Source organism: Lissotriton vulgaris, chromosome 6 (genome assembly GCF_964263255.1).
Source record: "Lissotriton vulgaris chromosome 6, aLisVul1.2, whole genome shotgun sequence".
Classification (NCBI taxonomy): Eukaryota; Metazoa; Chordata; class Amphibia; order Caudata; family Salamandridae; genus Lissotriton; species Lissotriton vulgaris.
Genome location: NC_141694.1, coordinates 1,036,245,831 through 1,036,268,962, shown reverse-complemented (window position 1 = coordinate 1,036,268,962; position 23,132 = coordinate 1,036,245,831). Strand labels below are relative to the sequence as shown.

Here is a 23,132-nt window from a genome sequence, read left to right as displayed (position 1 = left end):
CAAAGACCAATTGTCTTGAGGCGGGTTTAAAATACTTTTTTTCTAGCCTCAAAGAAATGTTTACAAAAGAAGACAGTATGCATGGGACCAGTTAGTAGTAATGTGAAAGCTGATTAAATTATGGAAGATATCCAAACAGAATCGGGTCAGCACAAACCTGTGACATGCATTAAACACAATGACTAAATAAAATGTATATTAAAACTGGTGAGGATCATCTGATTCCTCTGGACAGACGGTTTCAATATTTCTGATGCCAGTCTTGTTTCCTCTAATAGAGTTAAACATTTAATTTTGAGTACTTTTCTCGGAACGTGAGCCAAGCTCTCGGGGTGATTGAAATATTCAGGGTGGCCAATGTCTGCCAAAAAGTTGTGTACGAATTTGAGTCAAGGAATTTTAAGGGCTGATGTGGATCTGTGGCAATCGATAATATTCGATCGGTTGAGTGTGGCGTGTTCAGATGACCAAATCTTGTGCCATAATAACACTGGTTGTGTCCTAATCAGGTCATTAATATAGGGGACTCCTAATTCTTTGTGACGTGCAAAAGCTGCACTGCTTTTCATAACTGCTAAAAGGTTTCTCAAAAAATCATTTTCTTCAATTTGGAGACCATCGGTCTGCCCATATCCCCATAGTTCGGCCCCATACATAACAGTAGGTCTACATTTAGCCTTGTAAATGGTCAACATTTCCCTTGGATGTTTGATCCCTTGGGTACTAGCAAACTGCAGCAGGGCCCTTCTAGTTTTAACAAATTGAAGTAATCTAGATTTTATAGCCCGTTGCAACTTCCCAGTACGACTAAATAATATCCCCAGGTAAGAGAAAGTTGTTGTGAACTCAATTTTTTCACCCTCAATAAAGATGTCTCGACATCTAGAGCCCGTTCTTCCAATGTTTATGGCAAATGTTTTACCAATGTCAATTTTCAGTCCATGATCCCACATAAAAATGGCAAATTCATCGACCTGAATATTATTAATATCATCCGCGATCTGTATTCAGGTGCTTCAGCCTGTGTCCGTTATGGAAGGGATGGTCTTTTAAAATTGCAAGAGGTGTGAGGCAGGGGTGCGTTCTTGCCCCCTTCTTCTTTGCGCTCTACACCAATGGTGTCGAATCTGCACTGTTGGGTTCTACTTCGGATGTCTCATATATAAATTCAGTACAGGTGCCAATTCTACTATATGCGGACAACGCAGTGCTTTTAGCTCATACTAGTAATGCACTGCGTCGTCTAGTCCTGGAATATACACAGTTTATGAATAACCTAGATATGGAAGTCAATTATTCAAAGTCTTTTATTCTAGTAGCAGGCACAAAACAGCAAAATCATCCGCAAATTACTACTGAAGGGGGAAAATTGGGAGTTGTCGATTCTTTTAACTATCTAGGGATTAAGTTAGACTCCCGATCTAATTGGCAAAAGATGATTCTTAATAAAGGGACTCAGATGGAAAAGAATATTGGGGCCCTAACTAAATTCATTAAATAAATGACTTAAAACCAATACATTTAATAAAATCAGTGTATCAAGCTAAGACTGTATCTGCTGCCACTTATGGAGCAGCTGTCTGGGGAACGAGAGATTGCGCAAAATTGCAGATTATTGGAGATAACTTTTTAAAAAGGTTCTCTCACTATCAAAGTCATGTGCCAACTATAAGTGCCACATGGAGCTGAGAGCCCCTTATATTACTGATAAAATTGCAATGGCGCTGATTCTAATGTGGCACTCAGTATGGCAAAAGGAGACCCTTGCTTTGACAGGAGACATTACAAAGGATGTTTGGAAATTAGATGGGGTAGGTAACATCACCTGGTTTACTTATGTTTAATCGACATTGAAGGCAGTTGGGCTACATCATCTTTTTTTGGATCCTACTACTTGTTCTATTTCTAAATTGACTTAAAAGCGCAATCGCTATCTAATCAGCAGATAAGAAGGGACACTAAAAATATTAATTTGTCGACAGTTAAAACATACCTGGCTTCCAATAGTATAATGCAAATGGACTTAAACACAACATGTCTATCTTTCATCACTAATTCACAACACAGGTATATCCTGGTGAGATTTTGTTTAAATGATATTCCGCTTATGCTGGGCTCCCCCTTAACGTTTATGTTGCCTCCGACCTCCCATTTTGTACCTGTGATGAGCGATCTGTACAGAATGATATACACTTCTTGTTCTTCTGTAAATTTTATTGTGATGAAAGGAAAAGATTTATTATCCACATTATGCGTAAAATGAACTTCAATCAGTGACATGTAGCCCTTTATTATCTGCAGCTACTACCTGACCCTTTTATCTACTTCTCTCTGGTGTCCTTTTTACTATCTGCACTAAAAAAGAGATGTACAAACTGCTAAAATTATATTCCCAAAATTAAATGAATTTACTGTATTGTGTAAATAACTATAAACTTGTATTTTTTAATGTATTAATTTTTAAACGTCTCTTATATTTTAACATTACTGTAATGCTGTGAAATGTTTCTTTTAAATGTAGTATACTTTTTATGCCTACATTGTGTTGGCGAAATAAAGTTATTCTGACTGACTGACTGGCAAATTCATCCACTAAGCCCTGAACTCTCCAACCAACGATAACACTCTTAGACAATACTTTTTTTTAAAGTAAGTTCTGTTTGCCTAAGAAGACAATCACTAGCTACCTCACCAAGCACCAACTCACATATGGTCGGTGGGATGGTCCAGTCTCCTTGGTCCTCCCTTTTTTCACTGCCCGCCATAATCAATCCCCCCATCTATTATAGGAGTGCTACCAAATAGTAGAGCACATAACTGGGAGTGCCCTACCCTCCCCTCTCTCATGGGAAAATTAAACATTTAAGAGCACGCCTGGTCTTGTATTGCCAAACAAAATGTATGCAAATAGCATCCAACTTCCCCATTAAGGTCATATCAATATCTGGAGGACCAGAATGAAACAGGTAAAGCACTTTAGGCAAAACTAGCATTTTGAAAACATGGCATCTACCAATAATAGATAAGTGCAGCCCATTAATACATCTTAAGTCTGTACTAACCTTACTAAAGGATGGATCAAAATTAATTTGATAAATCATAGATACCTTGGGGCTAATTTTAATCCCTAGACATATTGCAGAATCCATCTGATGGACATCCACATATACAATATTGACGGTACAAACTATCTGAGCATTTCTCTATTCAACAAATACCCTGATCTCTTCACATATTTCCCGGATAATTGATTGATCTCCACGCATTCTCAGGGCCTGGAGTTATCACTGCCACATTGTCTGCATAAGCTAATACCTAAGTGTCATATCCATTAACACTCATAGGCTTTATATCCTGACTTTGGTCAACAGGTCTATATATAAAGCAAATAATATAGGAGAGCAGGGACAGTGCTGTCTTGTCCCGCTAGTAATATCTGTTTTGCCTGACTCCTGACCCATAATTTGAAGTATTGCATACGGGGTAATTTACATTGCATTGCATTTATGGTCTTGTTAAATTTTGGACCTATCCATTTTTACTCCTTAGTATGCCATAGATAACCCCATGAAATACTTTTTCCATGTCGAGGAGGATCATCATCATCTGGTCACCAGTTATTTCCACAGTATCAAATAAAGTTATGGCCCGTCTATCATGATCTGTTATACCCTTTCTTGGGTATAAAACCATGTTGCCATGGTGTGACCAAACTGGCTATGATCCTCCCTAGATGAATCGGTAAAATGTTAGAATATAGCTTAGCATTCAAATTTTGTCAATGAGATAGGCCGATACGATGCAAGACTGCCCAGGGGCTTATCCTTTTTAGGAAACATGAAAGCGTCTGTTCCCTGCAAGGATGGTGGAGATACCTGCTGTAAACTCCATCATACAGATCCAATAGCAGCAGAACTAATTCCACCTGCAAGATCTTGTAAAGCTCACGGGGGATTCTGTCAGAGCCAGACGCCTTCCCCATAGCCAATGATTACAGTGCAGACATAACTTCCTCCCAAAAAATATCTGCCTCTAACTCCTTCCTTAAATCCGGCACCAACACTTTCCCACCTTCCTTGATCCCTTCTTCTTCTCCCTCGAAGCTGATAAAAGGGGTATCTTCCTGCTATAATGCTTGTTAAAATCCCTTTAATATCAAATAATATCAATGGTTTCCCTTACATGTGTACCATCACCCCGATTAATTTTCTCCATGCTCCTCCTACCTTCTCTTTGTCTAGTATGCAACGCTAACATATTTCCAACCTTCTCACTATATTCATAGCTCTAATCTCTGTGTACCTGAAACCTCTCTGCTACCCTCTTAGTATAATGACTATTTATTCCAGCTTTAATTACCTTGATTTCCAATATTATATGCCCATCCTCTTGTCCTCTGGAGATCCTCTCCATATGTTTTCCTTCCAGCTGAGCCAATTTACGATATAGCCCATTTATCTTACTTGCTTCATATTAAAATTAGAAAAGTTAATAATATACCCTCTAAGCCCTGTTTGAAAGAATCCCACACCCCAATCCCCTGTTAGTAACATAAACAAGACAACACAAAAGTTAGCAAGACCCAATGCCTTAGGTTTGTATAAGATACTCAATTATAAAGCTCAGATGAAATCTCTCTTCACATGCATTGTATCTTAAAGTAGTTCCGTATCTATTCACCCAGCCGGGTTACCTTTTTTGATATAGCAAAATGTGACAAAATACCAGTTGGAATATATATTCCTTGTCTATAGTCCGGTTCCCCTCTGCATGAGTTAATGGAATGTAGTAACTCTCCAACGGGAGGGGAAAATCTTCACACTAGAATCACAAGCTCGCACATACACTTTCCACATATAATGAGTCGACATGGGGGTGTCGTCACCACTCACTCTGTTCACCCTCCGCCGGTACCCCTACCACTCGCAAGAGACAACACACATGTATCTCACCAATGGAGAGGGACACCTTGCGCTAGGGTTCAGGAAGTATGGCCAAACATAAATCTAATTGAATGCCTTGGATATCTGGAAAGCTTTTTTGGTAGTAGCGCTGATGTTTTCCCAAATGCACTGACTCAAACAGCCAATATATGAATAATGCTCCGATGCTACTTACCGGACTTGTATTCAGCTCTGCACCCTGGCTCCAATGATTAGCTCTGCACCACGTCTCCAAAGAGTAGCTCTGCACCACAGCTCTTGAAACAGATTAAGAGCTTGGTAGGCAAGCTTCCAGTCACCTACCATGAAGAGAAACAAAATACTCTGCAATGTCCCTAAAGCGGAAGCAGGTTTATTGCTTTTCGGCTCCTCTGTCGACGTAACGTGCCGCCGCCAGTGCTTATGGGACTTGTAGTCTCATGAGCACCAAAGCGCTTCCTCACACGAACTAACCTGCGGAAAACAGGACAGGGTTCAGATGCGTGTCCTGACAAGGAGTTACTTTCCATCAAAGCAGCCTCAAAGGCATAATTGTTGTATGCCACTTACCAGTGCCTAATTTGTAAAAGCTTAAATGCTAGCGCTCCCATTTGGAGCTCAGTGCACCTTATGCCACCCATTGCCCGTGCAAGCACTGTTAATGGCAGTACCAACACAATGAAACACCATCACACTCCTACAAGGGAAACAATTCAGACCATTCCAGACCTCCAAATTGATAAGAATGGTTTGCACGGAAGGTATTAGACATTTTTAATTTATATGGAATTCATAAACAACTGTTATTGTGTTGATCTCTAAATTAGGCAAACATCGCCACCATGTGGTACACTGTCATAAGTGCTGTTTTGCCAGTTAAGTGCCGGTGTCGAGCCTTGTGAACCACAAGCTCAAATTAAGCGCTGTCGCTAACTTTCTAACATTCAACCATTTATGGTTTTTACTTCCAAAATGTGTGCTATGTTTCCTGTGTCCAGGAAACTCATCCACAGACTCTATTATTTTTGTCATCATTTCAGAAAAATGTAGGAACATGTTACTTCTTCTGAGATGAAACAGTCCAAACTAATGATGATAACCTGACTGCATCTGAAGAACCCTTCTAAAGATTAACAAAGCAAAATTTAAATAAATCTCGTCTTCACAAGCTGTGTCAACTCTGCTTCCTTGCTACCACAGTCTAATTACAACATTCGCAAAGATGTCGCCATTGATTTCACTACTCTAAACTCTCAACATTTAGGGAAAGCACTAGATTTCCGACTATGAGAAATTTGTCTACACACCCGGCATACAAAGGACACACCGTTTTGTTACAGCTCCTGATATGATGGTCCCTTCACATGTCCCCAGAACCCAAGGGTGCTCATGCTCAGCCACCCACAGCATAAGAAAGTCAGCTACCATTCTTAGCATGTAGGTCAACTCTGAAGTAAATCGTAACTCCCTTACAATGGTGGGTCTCATCAACACCCACTGATCCCAGAAGCCTGACTTGGAATTCCATGACCTTGAGTATGATGCCAACTGCCACATTATCCTTCTTACTAAGATATTGCTCGTTGACAGCGTATCTGCCATCTAACATGACCTATTTACTCTGAGCCAAAAGATTATTATAGAGAGACCCACATATTAATCAGGGAAGCCATTATCTGCACAGCAACCTAACCTGTTTAGAGTTAACTCAGAGCTTATCCATCTCTTGAACGAATCAGCATCCATTGCCCGACCAACCCTGACAGCTCACTCATCATTGCAGCAGTTGACTAGCCCTCTAGATAGAGCCCAAGATATCTGAATTTATTCCTCAAAATCACAGTTCACATGCACCCCCTTTCCAAGAAAATAGTTATCATGAGATCTTCTCTGGGTTGTTAAACTTTAGCCTAAATCTGAAACAGACACAGTGGCCTTTAACCAGGAGTGAGAATCTCAATTCACACTGAAGGACAAATGCTTGACCTTGTGTTTACTCAATCTTAGTGCCTTCAATACATTAGTGAAATTATCCGCTTTACGGCAGTACGAATTCCGGCACAGTGCGGCTGTTTTAACGAGTGGGCGGGGCTGCGTCGGCCAACGGACATGTACAGCACTAGCCAGGTAGTGTTCACGATGGCTGTTGGCCGACGGGAGCACGGAATAGTCCTGGATGGATCTCTTCATCACTCCCTTCATCTCAGACCTGAAATACAACTCCATCTGTCAGTATCAGACAGTTCAAGGAAATCAATATTTCAATCTGTGGAAACCCTCCTATCCCTGTTGCTCCTAAAGCCTTGTAGGGCATCTAGTACCACAACCACAATAGCAAAAGACTCGCATATTGCCATAAGGGGAAAAAATTGACTAATTTACAAAACACATCTAGGTGTCCTCTAACTGTACACAAGATTTTTAGTGTCTACCAAAAATGTCTGATCCAGACATCCTGACAAATACCCTTTGTATATTGCAAGAGCTCTGGAACACCCTTCTAGATTTCATTGAGTCTAAAATCATCAATATTCGGAATTCCATCTCCAGCAACACTGCTCAATCCCTATTACCTACCCATCCTTCCACCTCAATTTATTTTCAAACCTGTCAGGCTGTTTAAGATCAAGGAAGCTTTGATATTGACTTTGAAGACAAAAACATTTAATGTACCCATGGGCCATAGCCAGCAGCTTGTGTTAGACAATTCCTCCTATCAATTATGGAGACATCATTAACATGATAAAGAAGTTTTTCCTGGTATGCCAACAGTACCATCAGTACTCTTAAAAAAACATGAGTGGACTCCAAGACGTGAAAACGATTATGGACCAAGAACTAACCTACCTTACTTCAAGAAGATAATTGAAATGGAAGTTAGAAGACAGTTCCCAAAACAATTGAACAGGACTATCTGTTATATGACCACCACTCGGGAGTCAGATAATTCTGGGGCACAACCCCTACTTTGGCCAACATCAGAGAAGCTCTGCTCCCTTTCACTCTTGATATAACACTAGCCTTTGTACTTCCTCTGATGCCTATGGCAGGATGGACTTCTGGGCCCTGCTTGTAAGGTTGAAAATGTGTCCAGGTGCGAGGAATGGTCATGGCTTAAATTCAACGTTTTCTATTCAACTCTACTGTGAAAATAGGAATTAGTATAGTGGAATCATCTTCTCAATAGGTGTTATGTGGTGTTCCACAGTGATCACTGCTATATTGCAAAGCTGTTGGATGTCTTTAAACACATTCTGTCACTGTTATTTGTGCAATATTTGCTAAATTTCCAAACATATGATAATGACACCCAAACACACTTAAGACTTGGAAACAACCCCAAAGATCAGGCCACTATCACCTCATACGTTGATCTTTTTTTCAATGGAATGAAGGACAGTTTTCTCTGCACAAATGGAATTTAAGTAAACTTTCCTGTGATGTGAGGGACTGAACTCGACTTCTTTTCCTGTGTATGGCCACCTCCAATAAATATTAGCTCCATCAACCTAAGCTTATATAAGGAAACCAGGGATCGTCTTTGATGTGGAGATCTCTTCTGCACCCCAACTCAACACAGTGGTTAAAAGGGTTAACATGCAGCTCTCATGCATTTGACCAAACCAATCACTGTTTGCAGCTCATGAAAGCATCAGTTATGGCATGCCTTGATAACAATGTCATCTGCTCAGGGCTGCTAAACAAATCTACTAACAGGCTCCTATGATCGCAACAGCATGCATCCAAACTGGGCCTCAGACAAGCAACTTAAGGCATTTCAGCACCCAGAATGGGTCTGAGCCTATGAAAATGAAACAGATTCAGGCAATCATGTTAAGGCAGTTCACTGGCTGCTCGCAGAGGTAAGGGTCTTGTTCAAGCTCCTCTGCATTATATATAAAATGTTCTAAGAAATGGCCAGAACTACTTATATTCCTATATACCTATATTCACTTGCCTCCCATTATTCATCAGCCAGAAGTCTTTGCTAAATAGTGGCCCAACTCATCACCCAATGACCCTTTAAATGGCTATTGCTTGGGGTCTGATACTTAGAAGATCAAAACTCTATGCTATGAAACGCCTTGAACCCAAACCTGTGACCTAATCAAATGACACTCTATTCTGAAAACTGCTGAGTATTTATACATTAAAGGGGTTGCAAGGGAAAACTACTGGGCAAAACACTATCTCATCAGATCCCAAGTGACCAAGCTGGCATTTTATTAAACGAGAAACATGTTTCAAAATAAGCTCAAATATCGAACTAAATAACTAACTAAATAGATTGAATTTTGTTTTTTAATCTACATGATCTTTTTTCAACTACCTCTCTACATTAATTTTATTTGGCATGCCAAAATTATTATTCAGCACTAATGGTAATGGTAGCAATGGTACCCTGTCATCTTTTTCTAAAGGTTTCTTTGAATGTATGAGTGTTGTAAAGAGGATGTGATAACATTATTTCTCTTGAAGAGACAACACCTAAAGTAATGTTTGTTTTCTGGAAATCTCAATGGGTGTGTGTTGTAAAATTAGTTTACAGAGTTTTTTTGAGAAACTGTTTGATACATAGCCATTCTCAACACATCTTCTTAGTCATACTCATGTTTAATTAAACATTTATCAGGCCTGATATGCCTTCACCACAAAATATATTTTATATTTAGAGTGGATACGGTGTTACTGTCAAGTAAGTAGATGGTGCCCATCTTACAAGTTCATGTCACTGATTGTATCAGCTTATGCTTTTAATAAGAAGCAATGTTCTAAAACGATTTCCATTCCTTTTCTCCAGACCGATGTGGATAACGACCTTGTTGGTGACCAATGTGATAATAATGAGGACATCGATGATGATGGTCATCAGAACAATTTAGACAACTGTCCTTATGTTCCCAATGGAAATCAAGCTGACAATGATAAGGATGGGAAAGGTGATGCATGTGATTCGGATGATGACAATGATGGAGTTCCTGATGACAGGGATAACTGTCGGCTTGTATACAACCCAGATCAGCTCGACTCAGATGGTAAGCATTGTTCAATATGACTTCCCTAATGTGTTCTTCTCCTACATTAGTAAAGAAGAACATATTAAATAACACATTTAATATATACAATAGTATCAGTATTTCATCAGTGAAGGACTTAGCTCAAAGATCTCTGTTTCTATATATGCTCTGGTTTAGCCAGAAAATAGTTTCTAAAATAATGGAAACAGCGTACCCCAACCCTGCTTCAATTTAGGAAAGAGTTGAAAGCTCACCTCTTTAAATAACACTGCATCACAATACATTCACTTCCACAATCCAGCTTCTTATCCTGTTACTCGTTGACTTTATGCTTTTCCTTGACCATACAAGGCACTCAGCTGCTTCAGGGCTAGGTTTCCACTGACAATATGCCATGTACATACTTACATTCATACCAGACATTGCACTAAACACACACTATGACTAGCTTGGTGTGGACTGTGTTTAGTTGACCCATCCATTGCTGTGGATTTGTTTATGTTCAGTGATTTTGTGTGGTACATATGTCTACATGTGTTTGTTTCATGTGCATTTTTGCTATACTATTAATTTCCAACTTTGGCAGAGCTGTAGGTTTTGAATACATAGGCATGCAACACTGTCCCAATAGATATTGTGTCAGATGATGCATAAACCTTTGTACATTACGTAAAGACTGTATTGTTATGCGCAGCAAGTCAACAATGAATGATGTGACCTAACATACGTTGAGAAGAGAATTTATGTTGTTTCATACAGTCATAAGCAGCATACATATTTACAGAGTAACTCCTCAATGTGTTGGGTGAACATCCAGTGTTCATAAAAATGATAAGGGCTGTGCAATAAGGTAATTAGAAAAGAAAAGAAAAACAGCACAAAGAACATGCAAGTTTCTGAAAATATGCAGGTAAATATTTCTAAGGGAAGGATAGTGCAAGATGTTTCCTGCACAAAGTTCCATCAAAAAAAATATTTTTCAGCCCTGGAATTGTTGATTGTGATTGTGCCAAGTTAGCCTGGCATATGATGTCCACTAGTTCTAGTGGGCACCTTGCGCCAGTCTAATCGACCCTTATTCAAGTCAAGTCAAGTCAAGTTTAAATTTGTATAGCGCACTACTCACCCAGAGGGTCTCAAGGCGCTTGAGGGTGGGGGGGATCTTTACTTATCAAATATCCAAGTTTTTAGTTGTTTTCTGAAGGAGAGGTGGTTCTGTGTGAGGCGGAGGTGGGTGGGGAGGGAATTCCAGGTCTTGGCCGCTAAGTAGGAGAAGGATCTTCCTCCCATGGTGGATTTTTGTATGCGTGGAATTGCGGCGAGGGCTTGATTGGACGATCGAAGTTGGCGGGTGGGGGTGTAGAAGGACAGGCGGGCGCGTGTTGAGGTATTCGGGCCCTAGGTCGTAGAGGGCTTTGTGTGCGTGGGTGAGGAGGCGGAACGTTATTCTCTTGTTGACGGGGAGCCAGTGGAGGTCTTTCAGGTGACCGGAAATGTGAGCTTGGCTGGCGATGTCTAGGATGAGTCTGGCTGAGGCGTTTTGGATGCGTTAGAGTTTTTTCTGTAGTTTGGCTGTGGTTCCAGCGTAAAGGGTGTTTCCGTAGTCAAGTCGGCTTGTGACCAGTGCATGGGTGACCGTCTTTCTTGTTTCGGTGGGGATCCAACGGAAGATTTTGTTGAGCATATGTAGGATGTTGAAGCATGATGATGAGATGGCGTTGACTTGTCTGGTCATCGAGAGGGAGGAGTCCAGGATGAAGCCCAGGTTACGTGCGTGGTCCGTAGGTATGGGTGTGGTTCCAAGGGCCGGTGGCCACCATGAGTCGTCCCAGGCGGAGGGGGATGATCCTAAGATGAGGACTTCCGTTTTGTCCGAGTTTAGTTTTAAACGGCTGTTCTTCATCCACTCGGCTACTTTTTTCATCCCTTCGTGTAGGTTGGTTTTGGCGGTGTTTGGGTCTTTGGTGAGGGATAGGATCAGCTGAGTTTCGTCTGCGTAGGAGATAATGTTGAGGTTGTGTTGACGCGCAATGGATGCGAGGGGACTCATGTATACGTTGAAGAGGGTGGGACTGAGTGAAGATCCTTGGGGTAGGCCGCAGATGACTTCAGTGGCTTCTGATCTAAAAGGGGGGAGGCGGACTCTCTGGGTTCTTCCGGCGAGGAACGAGATTATCCAGTCCAATACTTTTCCTTGTATTCCGACGTTGCTGAGGCGTTGTATAAGGGTGTTATGACAGACTGTGTCGAAGGCTGCGGAGAGGTCGAGTAGAATGAGGGCAGCAGTTTCTCCGTTGTCCAGTAGAGTTCGAATGTCGTCTGTTGCTGCGATGAGTCGGTCTCGGTGCTATGTTTGGCTCGGAAGCCGGACTGTGAAGGGTCGAGGGATTTGTTGGATTCGAGGAAGGCGGCGAGTTGACTGTTGACAGCTTTCTCATTGACTTTGGCAGGGAATGGGAGGAGCGAAATGGGGCGGTAGTTCTTGAGTTCAGAGGGGTCTGCTGTAGGTTTCTTCAAGAGGGCGCTGAGTTCGGCGTGTTTCCAGCTTTCCGGGAAGGTGGCGGAGTTGAGGGAGCAGTTGATGACGACTCGGAGATGGGGTGCGATAATGGAGTCTGCTTTGTTGAAAATGTGGTGGGGACATGGGTCGGTTGGCGATCCTGAGTGAATGGTATTCATCAGGCGGATGGTGTCTTCAGTGGTGATTGGGTTCCAGGCTTAAAGGTTGTTGGAGGGGCGTTTTAGTTCGGAGGTTGGTGGGGTGGGCTGGTCTCCAAAGCTGTTATGTATGTCAGCGATTTTGTTGTGGAAGAACGAGGCTAGAGAGTCGCAGATGTCTTGGGATGGGGTGATGTCGTTGGTGCCGGCGGTGGGGTTGGTAAACTCTTTGACGATGTTGAATAGTTCTTTGCTGTTGTGGGCGTTGTTGTTGAGTCGATCCTTGAATGCTGATTTCTTGGTGGATCGGATCAGTTGGTGGTGTTTGCCGGTGGCGTTTTTGAAGGTGGACAGGTTGTCAGAGGTTGGGTTTTTTCGCCAGGCTTTCTCGAGGGTGCAACAGATCTTCTTGGATTTATTAAGGTCATCATTGAACCAGGGGGGTTTTTTGCTGCCTTGCTTCATTTGATGGTTTTTCAAGGGTGCTAATTCGTCAGCGCTGTGGGTGATCCATTGTGTGAGGTTGGTGGCTGCTTGGTTTGGGTCCGATGATTTTGCAGGAGGGTTTTGGTGAAGTGATGTGAAGAGCTGGTCGGTGGTAATTTTATTCCAGTTTCTCCTGGGAATTGGTTGTGGCTGGTTGTGGGTCGTAGTCTTTTTGTAGTTGAAGTGAACGCAGCTGTGGTCCGTCCAATGGAGAGCTGTGGTGTGATTAAAGGAGATGTGCTTGCTGGAGGTGAAGATTGGGTCAAGCGTGTGCCCGGCAAAGTGGGTGGGGGTGTCGACAAGTTGTTTGAGTCAGAGATTGGTGAGGTTGTCCAAAAGGGTGGTGGTGTTGCTGTTGTTGTACTTTTCCAGGTGGAAGTTGAGGTCTCCCAGTAGGATGTAGTCGTCGGAGGGGAGGGAGTGAGGGCTGATTATGTCAGTGATGTCTTCGCTGAATTGTGTGCGGTGTCCGGGTGGTCTATAGATGAGGGTGCCTCTGAGTGTGGTCTTGGGGTCGGTGTGAATCTGGAAGTGAAGGTGTTCGGCGGTTGTGAGGTTGTCATCGGAACTGGTCGTGATGCGGATGGTGTTCTTATGAACGATGGCGATTCCTCCTCCTGTTTGGTTGATGCGGTCCTTTCGTATGACCTTGTAGCCGTCCGGGATGGCTATGGCAATGTCAGGCGCTGATGAGGCGTTCATCCAGGTTTCTGTAAGAAAGGCGACGTCCGGCGATGTGGTGTCGAGTAGGTTCCAAAGTTCAATGGCGTGTCTGTGGACCGAGCGGGTGTTGAGTAGGATACACTTCAGGTGGTTAGTGTCGGAGCTCTGTTTGGAGTCTGTGGATTTGGTGTGGGTTCTGATGCAGTCGAACTTGCAGGAGTGGCAGGTGAAGGGTCCATGGGTGTGTCCTGGGGCGGCTTGGTAGCAGTCTGGGAGATGGCCGCAGTTGAGTGGTGAGAGGATAGTGGAGTCGTACGTTAAGCGGGTGGAGAGGAGTTTGCGGGGGCCAGGGGGTCTGGCGCTGGGCGCGGTCCAGGCGCGACGGGCGTAGACGGGCTTACCTTTGGCGCGCCTTCGGCGCGCATAGGGTGCGACCGCTGCGCGTTTGTGACTCTGCCATAAGTGGATAGTGGATGGGGGCGGGGTGAGGGAGGAGCAGCTGGGAGGCGGGAGCGGGGTGGCGAGGCTCGGTGGAAGCTGGAGGGAGCGGGGTGGGGCCACGGGGGAGCAGCGGCAGGGACGGGCTAAGGGCACAACAAAATGGGCGATAACAGGCTCAAATTGGAAGACACAGGCACAAAGGGGGTCGCGTGCACAGAAATAAACAGTGGCATAAATGGCTGGCAGTAATCAAACAATGCAGCAGGCGATATCAATGGCACAAGCAATGCGCGATACCAGACAGCAACAGGATGGCACTAATCAAACAATGCAGACTAATCAAGCTAATTAAACAAGGCGTTATCAATGGCACTAGCAATACACGATACCAGTCAGGATGCAGGGGATATTACGATTGAAGGCAGGCAGGGAGCAGCAGTCTTCAGGCTAAGACTTCAGTAGGCGAGTTAAGCAAGTTGTTTTACCATATATAATCCCTTGAATACCAAATGAAAGGACACCACACAAGGTATATATCAAATATATATGTATTTAATCTAAACACAACCCCTCTGCACTCTTTATGAGGTCAGAGGTAAAAATACAATACAAGTCACATAGTTAACATACGATAAATTGCACAGTATACGTTATGCCCTAGGGGCCTCACAAACCATATACTAAGAAAGTGGTATAAGTACCATGTGAGAGTTAGAAAGCAGGCCTGGGGCCTGTGGAAATGCTGGGGCTACACTAAACAATCAAAGGTTAGGAAGTAGGAGGCAAACGGGAGACGCGTGCAGTGTCTAAACACAGACGCGGGTTACCGTTGACTTTCTATGGGAAATGAAGAAGTTACAAATATACAATTTAAGGACACTTCCGGATGGACTAGGATGGAACCCTTTTAAACTAGGACACTTCGAGAGTCAAGACCCATGGGAGCTCTGGAGTACTCGTGTTACCTCACCCAGGGAAGCCGGGTGCATAGGTGTCTTTTCGTGACAGGTTTCGTTGTCGTTTTCTATGGAGAGCTGCAAAGAAGTGCTGCAGGCGACCAGAGGAAAAGTGTCCAGGTGGATCCAAGGGTAGATCGGTGATGTGAAGAACCTGAAAGCAGAAAGCACTACCCCCCTCCAGAATTGGCAGGGGGGTAGTATTCCAAAGTGTTTGACACCTTACACGACATGTTTCGATAAAGCCAAACCAAAGTTAGCATTAACCGCAAAGATTATAATGCACTTAAGAGTATATGGTATGGCTATATCATATAACAGCTATAAGGAGATGGTTCCGAAAGCTGCAGAGGGGCTCAGCTCAAGCTAGGGCACCTTCTCACATAAAACCAAGCACTCTGCCTCCAGGATTGTTGAGGCCTACCATAGGAGTGGCTTATAGGTATATATGTGTCTATATATAAAGGGAGATATAGGTATACTACATCTAAGTAAGGGGTGATTACACCACCTTACCCAGGCTCTGTAAACAGACCTCTGGTGTCAGTTTGGAAGGCAAACCAGGGGTGGCACATTACATGCTGCAGCCCCTGGTAGGCCTAGGGTGTACCTATACCCTGGGTACCTATGGTACTCTATACAGGGGCTCACAAGGGTGACCCAGTAACCAATCTGGTATGTACCTAAAGTACATGGTATCAATTTAGAGAGAGAACAGCTGGGCTGTGGGACTAATTAGCAGGCCCACAGCTGCACTAAAGTAAAAAAACCAGAGAATCACAGCAAAAAGTGGGTGTGACCATAGGAAGCAGACCCCACTCTCCTACACAACCCCCCTCCCAAACGCAGAGACATTGAACTAACCTTGACCAGTTGAGTCTTCATGTTTTAAGTGGAACCATCTGGAGAGTCCATCTGCATTGGCATGGTCAGTCCTAGGTCTATGTTCCACTGTAAAGTCCATCCCCTGTAGGGAAATGGACCTCCTAAGCAGTTTGGGATTTTCACCCTTCATCTGATTTAGCCACAAGAGGGGCTTATGGTCTGTCTGAATCTTGAAGTGAGTACCACACAAGTATGGCCTCAGCTGCTTCAGGGCCCAAACCACAGCAAAGTCCGCCCTCTCAATAGCTGACCAACGTTTCTCTCTAGGGGTCAGCCTTCTGCTAATAAAAGCTACTGGCTGGTCTTGACCATCTTTATTCAGTTGTGAAAGCACAGCACCTACCCCCAACTCAGGAGCATCTGTTTGAACAATGAATTCTTTGGAGTATTCTGGACTTTTCAGAATAGGAGCAGTGCACATGGCCTGCTTCAGGTCATCAAATGCCTTTTGACAGCTGACTGTCCACTGAACTTTCTTTGGCATTTTCCTAGAAGTTAAGTCATTAAGGGGTGTCACTATGGAACCATACCCCTTGACAAATTTCCTGTAGTACCCAGTCAAGCCCAAGAAAGCTCTGACCTGAGTATGGGTGGTTGGAGCAGTCCAGTCCATTATGGTCTGGATTTTGCTTTGCAATGGTTGAACCTGGCCTCCACCTACTAGGTGGCCCCGGAATAGAACCTGACTCTGCCCTATCTGGCCCTTGGTAGCCTTGATAGTTAGGCCTGCCTTTTGCAGGGCCTCCAAAACATTATTTAGGTGGATCAGGTGATCTTCCCAAGTGAAGCTAAAGACAGCAATATCATCTAGATAAGCTGCACAGCAGTCATTCAGACCTGAGAGGACTTGGTTCACCGACCTTTGGAATGTGGCAGGTGCATTTTTTAGACCAAAGGGCATTATAACAAATTGATAATGTCCACCTGGGGTTGAAAATGCTGTCTTTGGCTTTGCATCATCAGCTAGTCTGATCTGGCAGTAGCCAGCTGTCAGGTCAAATGTACTCAAAAACTTGGCAGATGCCAATCTGTCAATGAGTTCATCTGCCCTGGGTCTTGGATGGGCATCTGTCCAAGTGACAGCATTGAGGCCTCTGTAACCCACGCAAAACCTCATCTCTCTCTTTCCATCTTGGGTGTGAGGTTTAGGCACCAGGACTACGGGACTGGCCCAAGGGCTCTCTGAGGACTCAATGACTGCCAAATCCAACATCTTTTGAACCTCTGTCCTGATACCTCTGTCCTGACATGATCAGGTGGCCTGTAAATCTTACTTTTAACAGACAGACTGTCCCCAGTGTCCACTTCATGAGTGCACCAGGTAGTCTGACTTGGACTCAGACAAAATATATGCCTGTAGGACTGTAGAACTTGTCTGCAGTCCTGTTGCTGTTGGTCAGTGAGGCTGCCTGCCAAGGCTACACCATCAACTGAACCATCATCAGGGTTCTGAGAAAGCAGGTCTGGGAGAGGGTCACTCTCTTCTTCCTGTCCCTCATCTGAAGCCATGAGCAAGCCCATGTCTGCCCTGTCAACATATGGTTTCAATCTGTTGACATGAAGCACCCTGTGGGGGCTTCTGGGAGTTCCAAGGTCAACCAAATAGGTGACTTCTCCCGTCTGCTCAACACTAGTGTTCTGTCCACTCCACTTGTCTTGGAGAGCTGCTGGGGGCACAGGCTCCAACACCCACACTTTCTGTCCTGGCTGGTAAACAGTCAGCACAGCCTTTTGGTCATACCAGGTTTTTTGCAATTCCTGACTAGCCTCAAGGTTTTTAGATGCCTTTTTCATGTACTCAGCCATCCTGGAGCGGAGACCAAGTACATAGTCCACAATGTCTTGTTTGGGAGGTTTGAGAGGTAACTCCATCCCTCCTTCACCAGACAAAGGGGTCCTCTTACAGGATGCCTAAACAGAAGTTCAAAAGGGCCGTAGCCAACCCCCTTCTGTGGGACCTCTCTGTAAGCAAACAAAAGGCAGGGCAGCAGCATGTCCCATCTCCGCCTGAGCTTTTCAGGGAGACCCTTAATCATGCCCTTTAAGGTCTTGTTGAATCTCTCAACTAGACCATTGCACTGTGGATGATAAGGTGTGGTGAACTTGCAGTTCACTCCACACTCCTTCCACATAGCAGTCAAATATCCAGACATAAAGTTTGCACCTCAGTCTGAGACAACCTCCTTCGGACAGCCCACTCTTGAGAAAACTCCCAGGAGGGTTCTTGCAACAACAGGTGCTGTTGTGGTCCTTAGGGGAATTGCTTCTGGGTATCTGGTGGCATGATCCACTACCACCAGAATAAACCTGTGCCCAGAGGCTGTTTGGGGATCCATTGGTCCAACATTGTCCATCCCTACATGTTCAAAGGAAACCCCCACCACAGGTAGTGGTATTAGGGGGGCCTTTGTGGTGCCACCTGATTTGCCACTGGCTTGGCAGGTGACAAAGAAGCGACAAAACTCCTTGGTATCCTCTGGCATATGAGGCCAGTGAAAGTGAGGGACAAGCGTGTCCCAAGTCTTGTTCTGGCCAAGATGTCCTGCAAGAGGAATATCATGGGCTAGTGTGAGAAGGAAGCCCCTGAATGCCAAAGGTATGACCAACCTCCTGGAAGCTCCAGGCTTGGGGTCTCTAGCCTCTGAATACAGGAGCCCATCATCCCAATAGACGTTGTGGGTCCCACTAGCATTCCCAGCAGCCTCAGCAGCAGCTTGTTGTCTGAGGGGTTCAAGAGAAGGGCAGTCTAATTGCGCCTGCCTCAGATCTGCCCTGGAGTGTCCCCCTGTCCCAAGAAACTCAACCTGATCAAGCTCAAGCTTCTCTAGGACAGTTTCCTCCTGGGTCTCACAATCAGCTTCCTGTATATGCTGATCCTCTTTCTGATCTATCAAAGCTCTTCCTGAGGCAAGACGAAGGCACTGCCTTAACCCTACTGCTGCTTCTCCTCCTGGTAGGCAACTGGTCCATTGTTCCAGAATCCAGTGCCAGTTCAGTGTTGCTATGTCTGACCTGTGACGTAGTCACAGCAAGGACATGTGCTGATATCCCCAACATTTCTGCATGGGGCCAAAGCTGAAGTCTCCTGGTCATTTCCAATCAAACATTCTACAAGGAGGTCTGAGCTAACCACGACCTTTTTGAGGCCAGTTACCCCTCCTCAGGAGATATTAACAATTGCCATACTGTTAGTGGTAGTGACATTGCTAGCATTGGTCACTAGGTAATTTTCTCCTAGTATGATCTATATATGCAAAAAACACCTCCTTCTGTTTGAAGTCAATTTAGGAGACACAGCGGGGCTTGTAAAAACCTTTTATTAAAGGTAGGCATGACGCGTTTCGGTATTTAAACCTCATCAGATGCCGTTATGCTTTAAAAAGTGCCTCTTGTCCTCACAGTTCCTGATTTAGTCTTTCTGATTGGCCCCACTTCCTAAAGTAGTGTGGAGCACACCTGAAACACATAATGCGGAATCACTCAGGCAGTATGTTGCTTAGGACTGCAATCCCCAGAATAGAGTTGGTCCATGGCGCTCGAGTGGTTCCGTTTAGCCGGTATGTTCATTTAATTCCAAGTTTGGAAACCGACTAGTACGTGGACAGGTTGGAACTGTAGCGCTGTGCTAGGCAAGAGTTGATGTTACAAACCTCACTTCCAACCTCGAAGTTCCATTAGTGGCAGGTCCTGAGACGTCGTTGAAGTAACAGTGTCTCTCCATATAAGTATGGACTGCAATGGCAGCATGTCCGCTGTTTCCTTTGGAGTACCGGGTGGTCCGGGATAATGCCACTGATTCCCAGGACTCTTCTGGAAGGGCCTTCCTCGTGTGTCACTGGCATCACGCAATATATGCAAAAAACACCTCCTTCTGTTTGAAGTCCATTTAGGAGACACAGAGGGGCTTGTAAAAACCATTTATTCGAGGTAGGCATGACGCGTTGCGGTATTTAAACCTCATCAGATGCTGTTATGTTTTAAAAAGTGCCACTTGTCCTCACAGTTCCGGAGTGGGTCTTTGTGATTGGCCCCACTTCCTAAAGTAGTGTGGAGCACACCTGAAACACATAATGCGGAATCACTCAGGCAGTTCGTTGTTTAGGACTGCAGTCCCCAGAATGCAGTTGGTCCATGGCGCTCGAGTGGTTCCGTTTAGCCGGTATGCTAATTTAATTCCAAGTTTGGAAACCGACTAGTACGTGGACAGGTTGGAACTGTAGAGCTGTACTAGGCAAGAGTTCATGTTACAAACCTCACTTCCAACCTCGTTGTTCCATTAGTGGCAGGTCCTGAGACGTTGTTGAAGTAACAGCGTCTCTCCATGTAAGTATGGACTGCAATGGCAGCATGTCCGCTGTTTCCTTTGGAGTACCAGGTGGTCCGGGATAATGCCACTGTTTCCCAGGACTCTTCTGGAAGGCCCTTCCTCACGTGTCACTGGCATCACGCAATATATGCAAAAAACACCTCCTTCTGTTTGAAGTCCATTTAGGAGACACAGCGGGCTTGTAAAAAAACATTTATTCGAGGTAGGCATGACGCGTTGCGGTATTTAAACCTCATCAGATGGCGTTATGTTTTAAAAAGTGCCTCTTGTCCTCTCAGTTCCGGAGTGAGTCTTTGTGATTGGTCCCACTTCCTAAAGTAGTGTGGAGCACACCTGAAACACAAAATGCGGAATCACTCAGGCAGTACGTTGTTTAGGACTGCAATCCCCAGAATGCAATTGTCCATGGCGCTCGAGTGGTTCCATTTAGCTGGTATGTTGATTTAATTCCAAGTATGAAAACCGACTAGTACGTGGACAGGTTGGAACTGTAGCGCTGTGCTAGGCAAGATTTGGTGTTACATCCCTCACTTCCAACCTCGTAGTTCCATTGGTGGCAGGTCCAGAGACGTCTTTGAAGTAACAGCGTCTCTCCATGTAAGTATGGACTGCAATGGCAGCATGTCTGCTGTTTCCTTGGAGTACGGGGTGGTCCGGTATAATGCCACTGATTGCCAGGACTCTTCTGGAAGGGCCTGCCTCGGGTGTCACTGGCATCACACAATATATGCAAAAAACACCTCCTTCTGTTTGAAGTCGATTTAGGAGACACAGCGGGGCTTGTAAAAACCATTTATTAAAGGTAGGCATGACGCGATGCGGTATTTAAACCTCATCAGATGCCGTTATGTTTTAAAAAGTGCCTCTTGTCCTCACAGTTCCCGAGTGAGTCTTTGTGATTGGCCCCACTTCCTAAAGTAGTGTGGAGCACACCTGAAGCACATAATGCGGAATCACTCAGGCAGTACATTGTTTAGGACTGCAAACCCCAGAATGCAGTGGGTCCATGGCGCTCTAGTGGTTCCGTTTAGCCGGTATGTTCATTTAATTCCAAGTTTGGAAACCGACTAGTACGTGGACAGGTTGGAACTGTAGCGCTGTGCTAGGCAGAGTTGATGTTACATCCCTCACTTCCAACCTCGTAGTTCCATTGGTGGCAGGTCCGGAGACGTTGTTGAAGTAACAGCGTCTCTCCATGTAAGTATGGACTGCAATGGCAGCGTGTCCGCTGTTTCCTTTGGAGTACCAGGTGGTCCGGGATAATGCCACTGATTCCCAGGACTCTTCTGGAAGGGCCTTCCTCGCGTGTCACTGGCATCACGCAATATATGCAAAAAACACCTCCTTCTGTTTGAAGTCCATTTAGGAGACACAGTGGGGCTTGTAAAAACCATTTATTCGAGGTAGGCATGACGCGTTGCGGTATTTAAACCTCAACAGATGCTGTTATGTTTTAAAAAGTGCCTCTTGTCCTCACAGTTCCGGAGTGAGTCTTTGTGATTGACCCCACTTCCTAAAGTAGTGTGGAGCACACCTGAAACACAAAATGCGAAATCACTCAGGCAGTACGTTATTTAGGACTGCAATCCCCAGAATGCAATTGTCCATGGCGCTCGAGTGGTTCCATTTAGCCGGTATGTTCATTTAATTCCAAGTATGAAAACCGACTAGTACGTGGACAGGTTGGAACTGTAGCGCTGTGCTAGGCAAGAGTTGATTTACATCCCTCACTTCCAACCTCGTAGTTCCATTGGTGGCAGGTCCGGAGACGTTGTTGAAGTAACAGTGTCTCTCCATGTAAGTATGGACTGCAATGGCAGCATGTCCGCTGTTTCCTTTGGAGTACCAGGTGGTCCGGGATAATGCCACTGATTCCCAGGACTCTTCTGGAAGGGCCTTCCTCGCGTGTCACTGGCATCACGCAATATATGCAAAAAACACCTCCTTCTGTTTGAAGTCCATTTAGGAGACACAGCGGGCTTGTAAAAACCATTTATTCGAGGTAGGCATGACGCGTTGCGATATTTAAACCTCATCAGATGCTGTTATGTTTTAAAAAGTGCCTCTTGTCCTCACAGTTCCAGAGTGAGTCTTTGTGATTGGCCCCACTTCCTAAAGTAGTGTGGAGCACACCTGAAACATATAATGCGGAATCACTCAGGCAGTTCGTTGTTTAGGACTGCAATCCCCAGAATGCAGTTGGTCCATGGCGCTCGAGTGGTTCTGTTTAGCCGGTATGCTAATTTAATTCCAAGTTTGGAAACCGACTAGTACATGGACAGGTTGGAACTGTAGAGCTGTACTAGGCAAGAGTTCATGTTACAAACCTCACTTCCAACCTCGTTGTTCCATTAGTGGCAGGTCCTGAGACGTCGTTGAAGTAACAGCGTCTCTCCATGTAAGGATGGACTGCAATGGCAGCATGTCCGCTGTTTCCTTTGGAGTACCAGGTGGTCTGGGATAATGCCACTGATTCCCAGGACTCTTCTGGAAGGGCCTTTCTCACGTGTCACTGGCATCACGCAATATATGCAAAAAACACCTCCTTCTGTTTGAAGTCCATTTAGGAGACACAGCGGGCTTGTAAAAAAACATTTATTCGAAGTAGGCATGACGCGTTGCGATATTTAAACCTCATCAGATGCCGTTATGTTTTAAAAAGTGCCTCTTGTCCTCACAGTTCCCGAGTGAGTCTTTGTGATTGGCCCCACTTCCTAAAGTAGAGTGGAGCACACCTGAAACACAAAATGCGGATTCACTCAGGCAGTACGTTGTT

General features: G+C 44.6%; 1 protein-coding gene across 1 annotated transcript in view; it reads left to right on the top strand.

Moving 5' to 3' along the window:
• THBS2 (thrombospondin 2) overlaps positions 1-23,132 on the top strand; it is a 728,644-nt gene that overhangs the window by 412,201 nt on the left and 293,311 nt on the right. Inside the window, exon 17 of the mRNA XM_086927100.1 lies at positions 9,724-9,958. Coding sequence (XP_086783226.1) covers positions 9,724-9,958 — 235 coding nt within the window. The remainder of the gene's footprint in view (positions 1-9,723; positions 9,959-23,132) is intronic.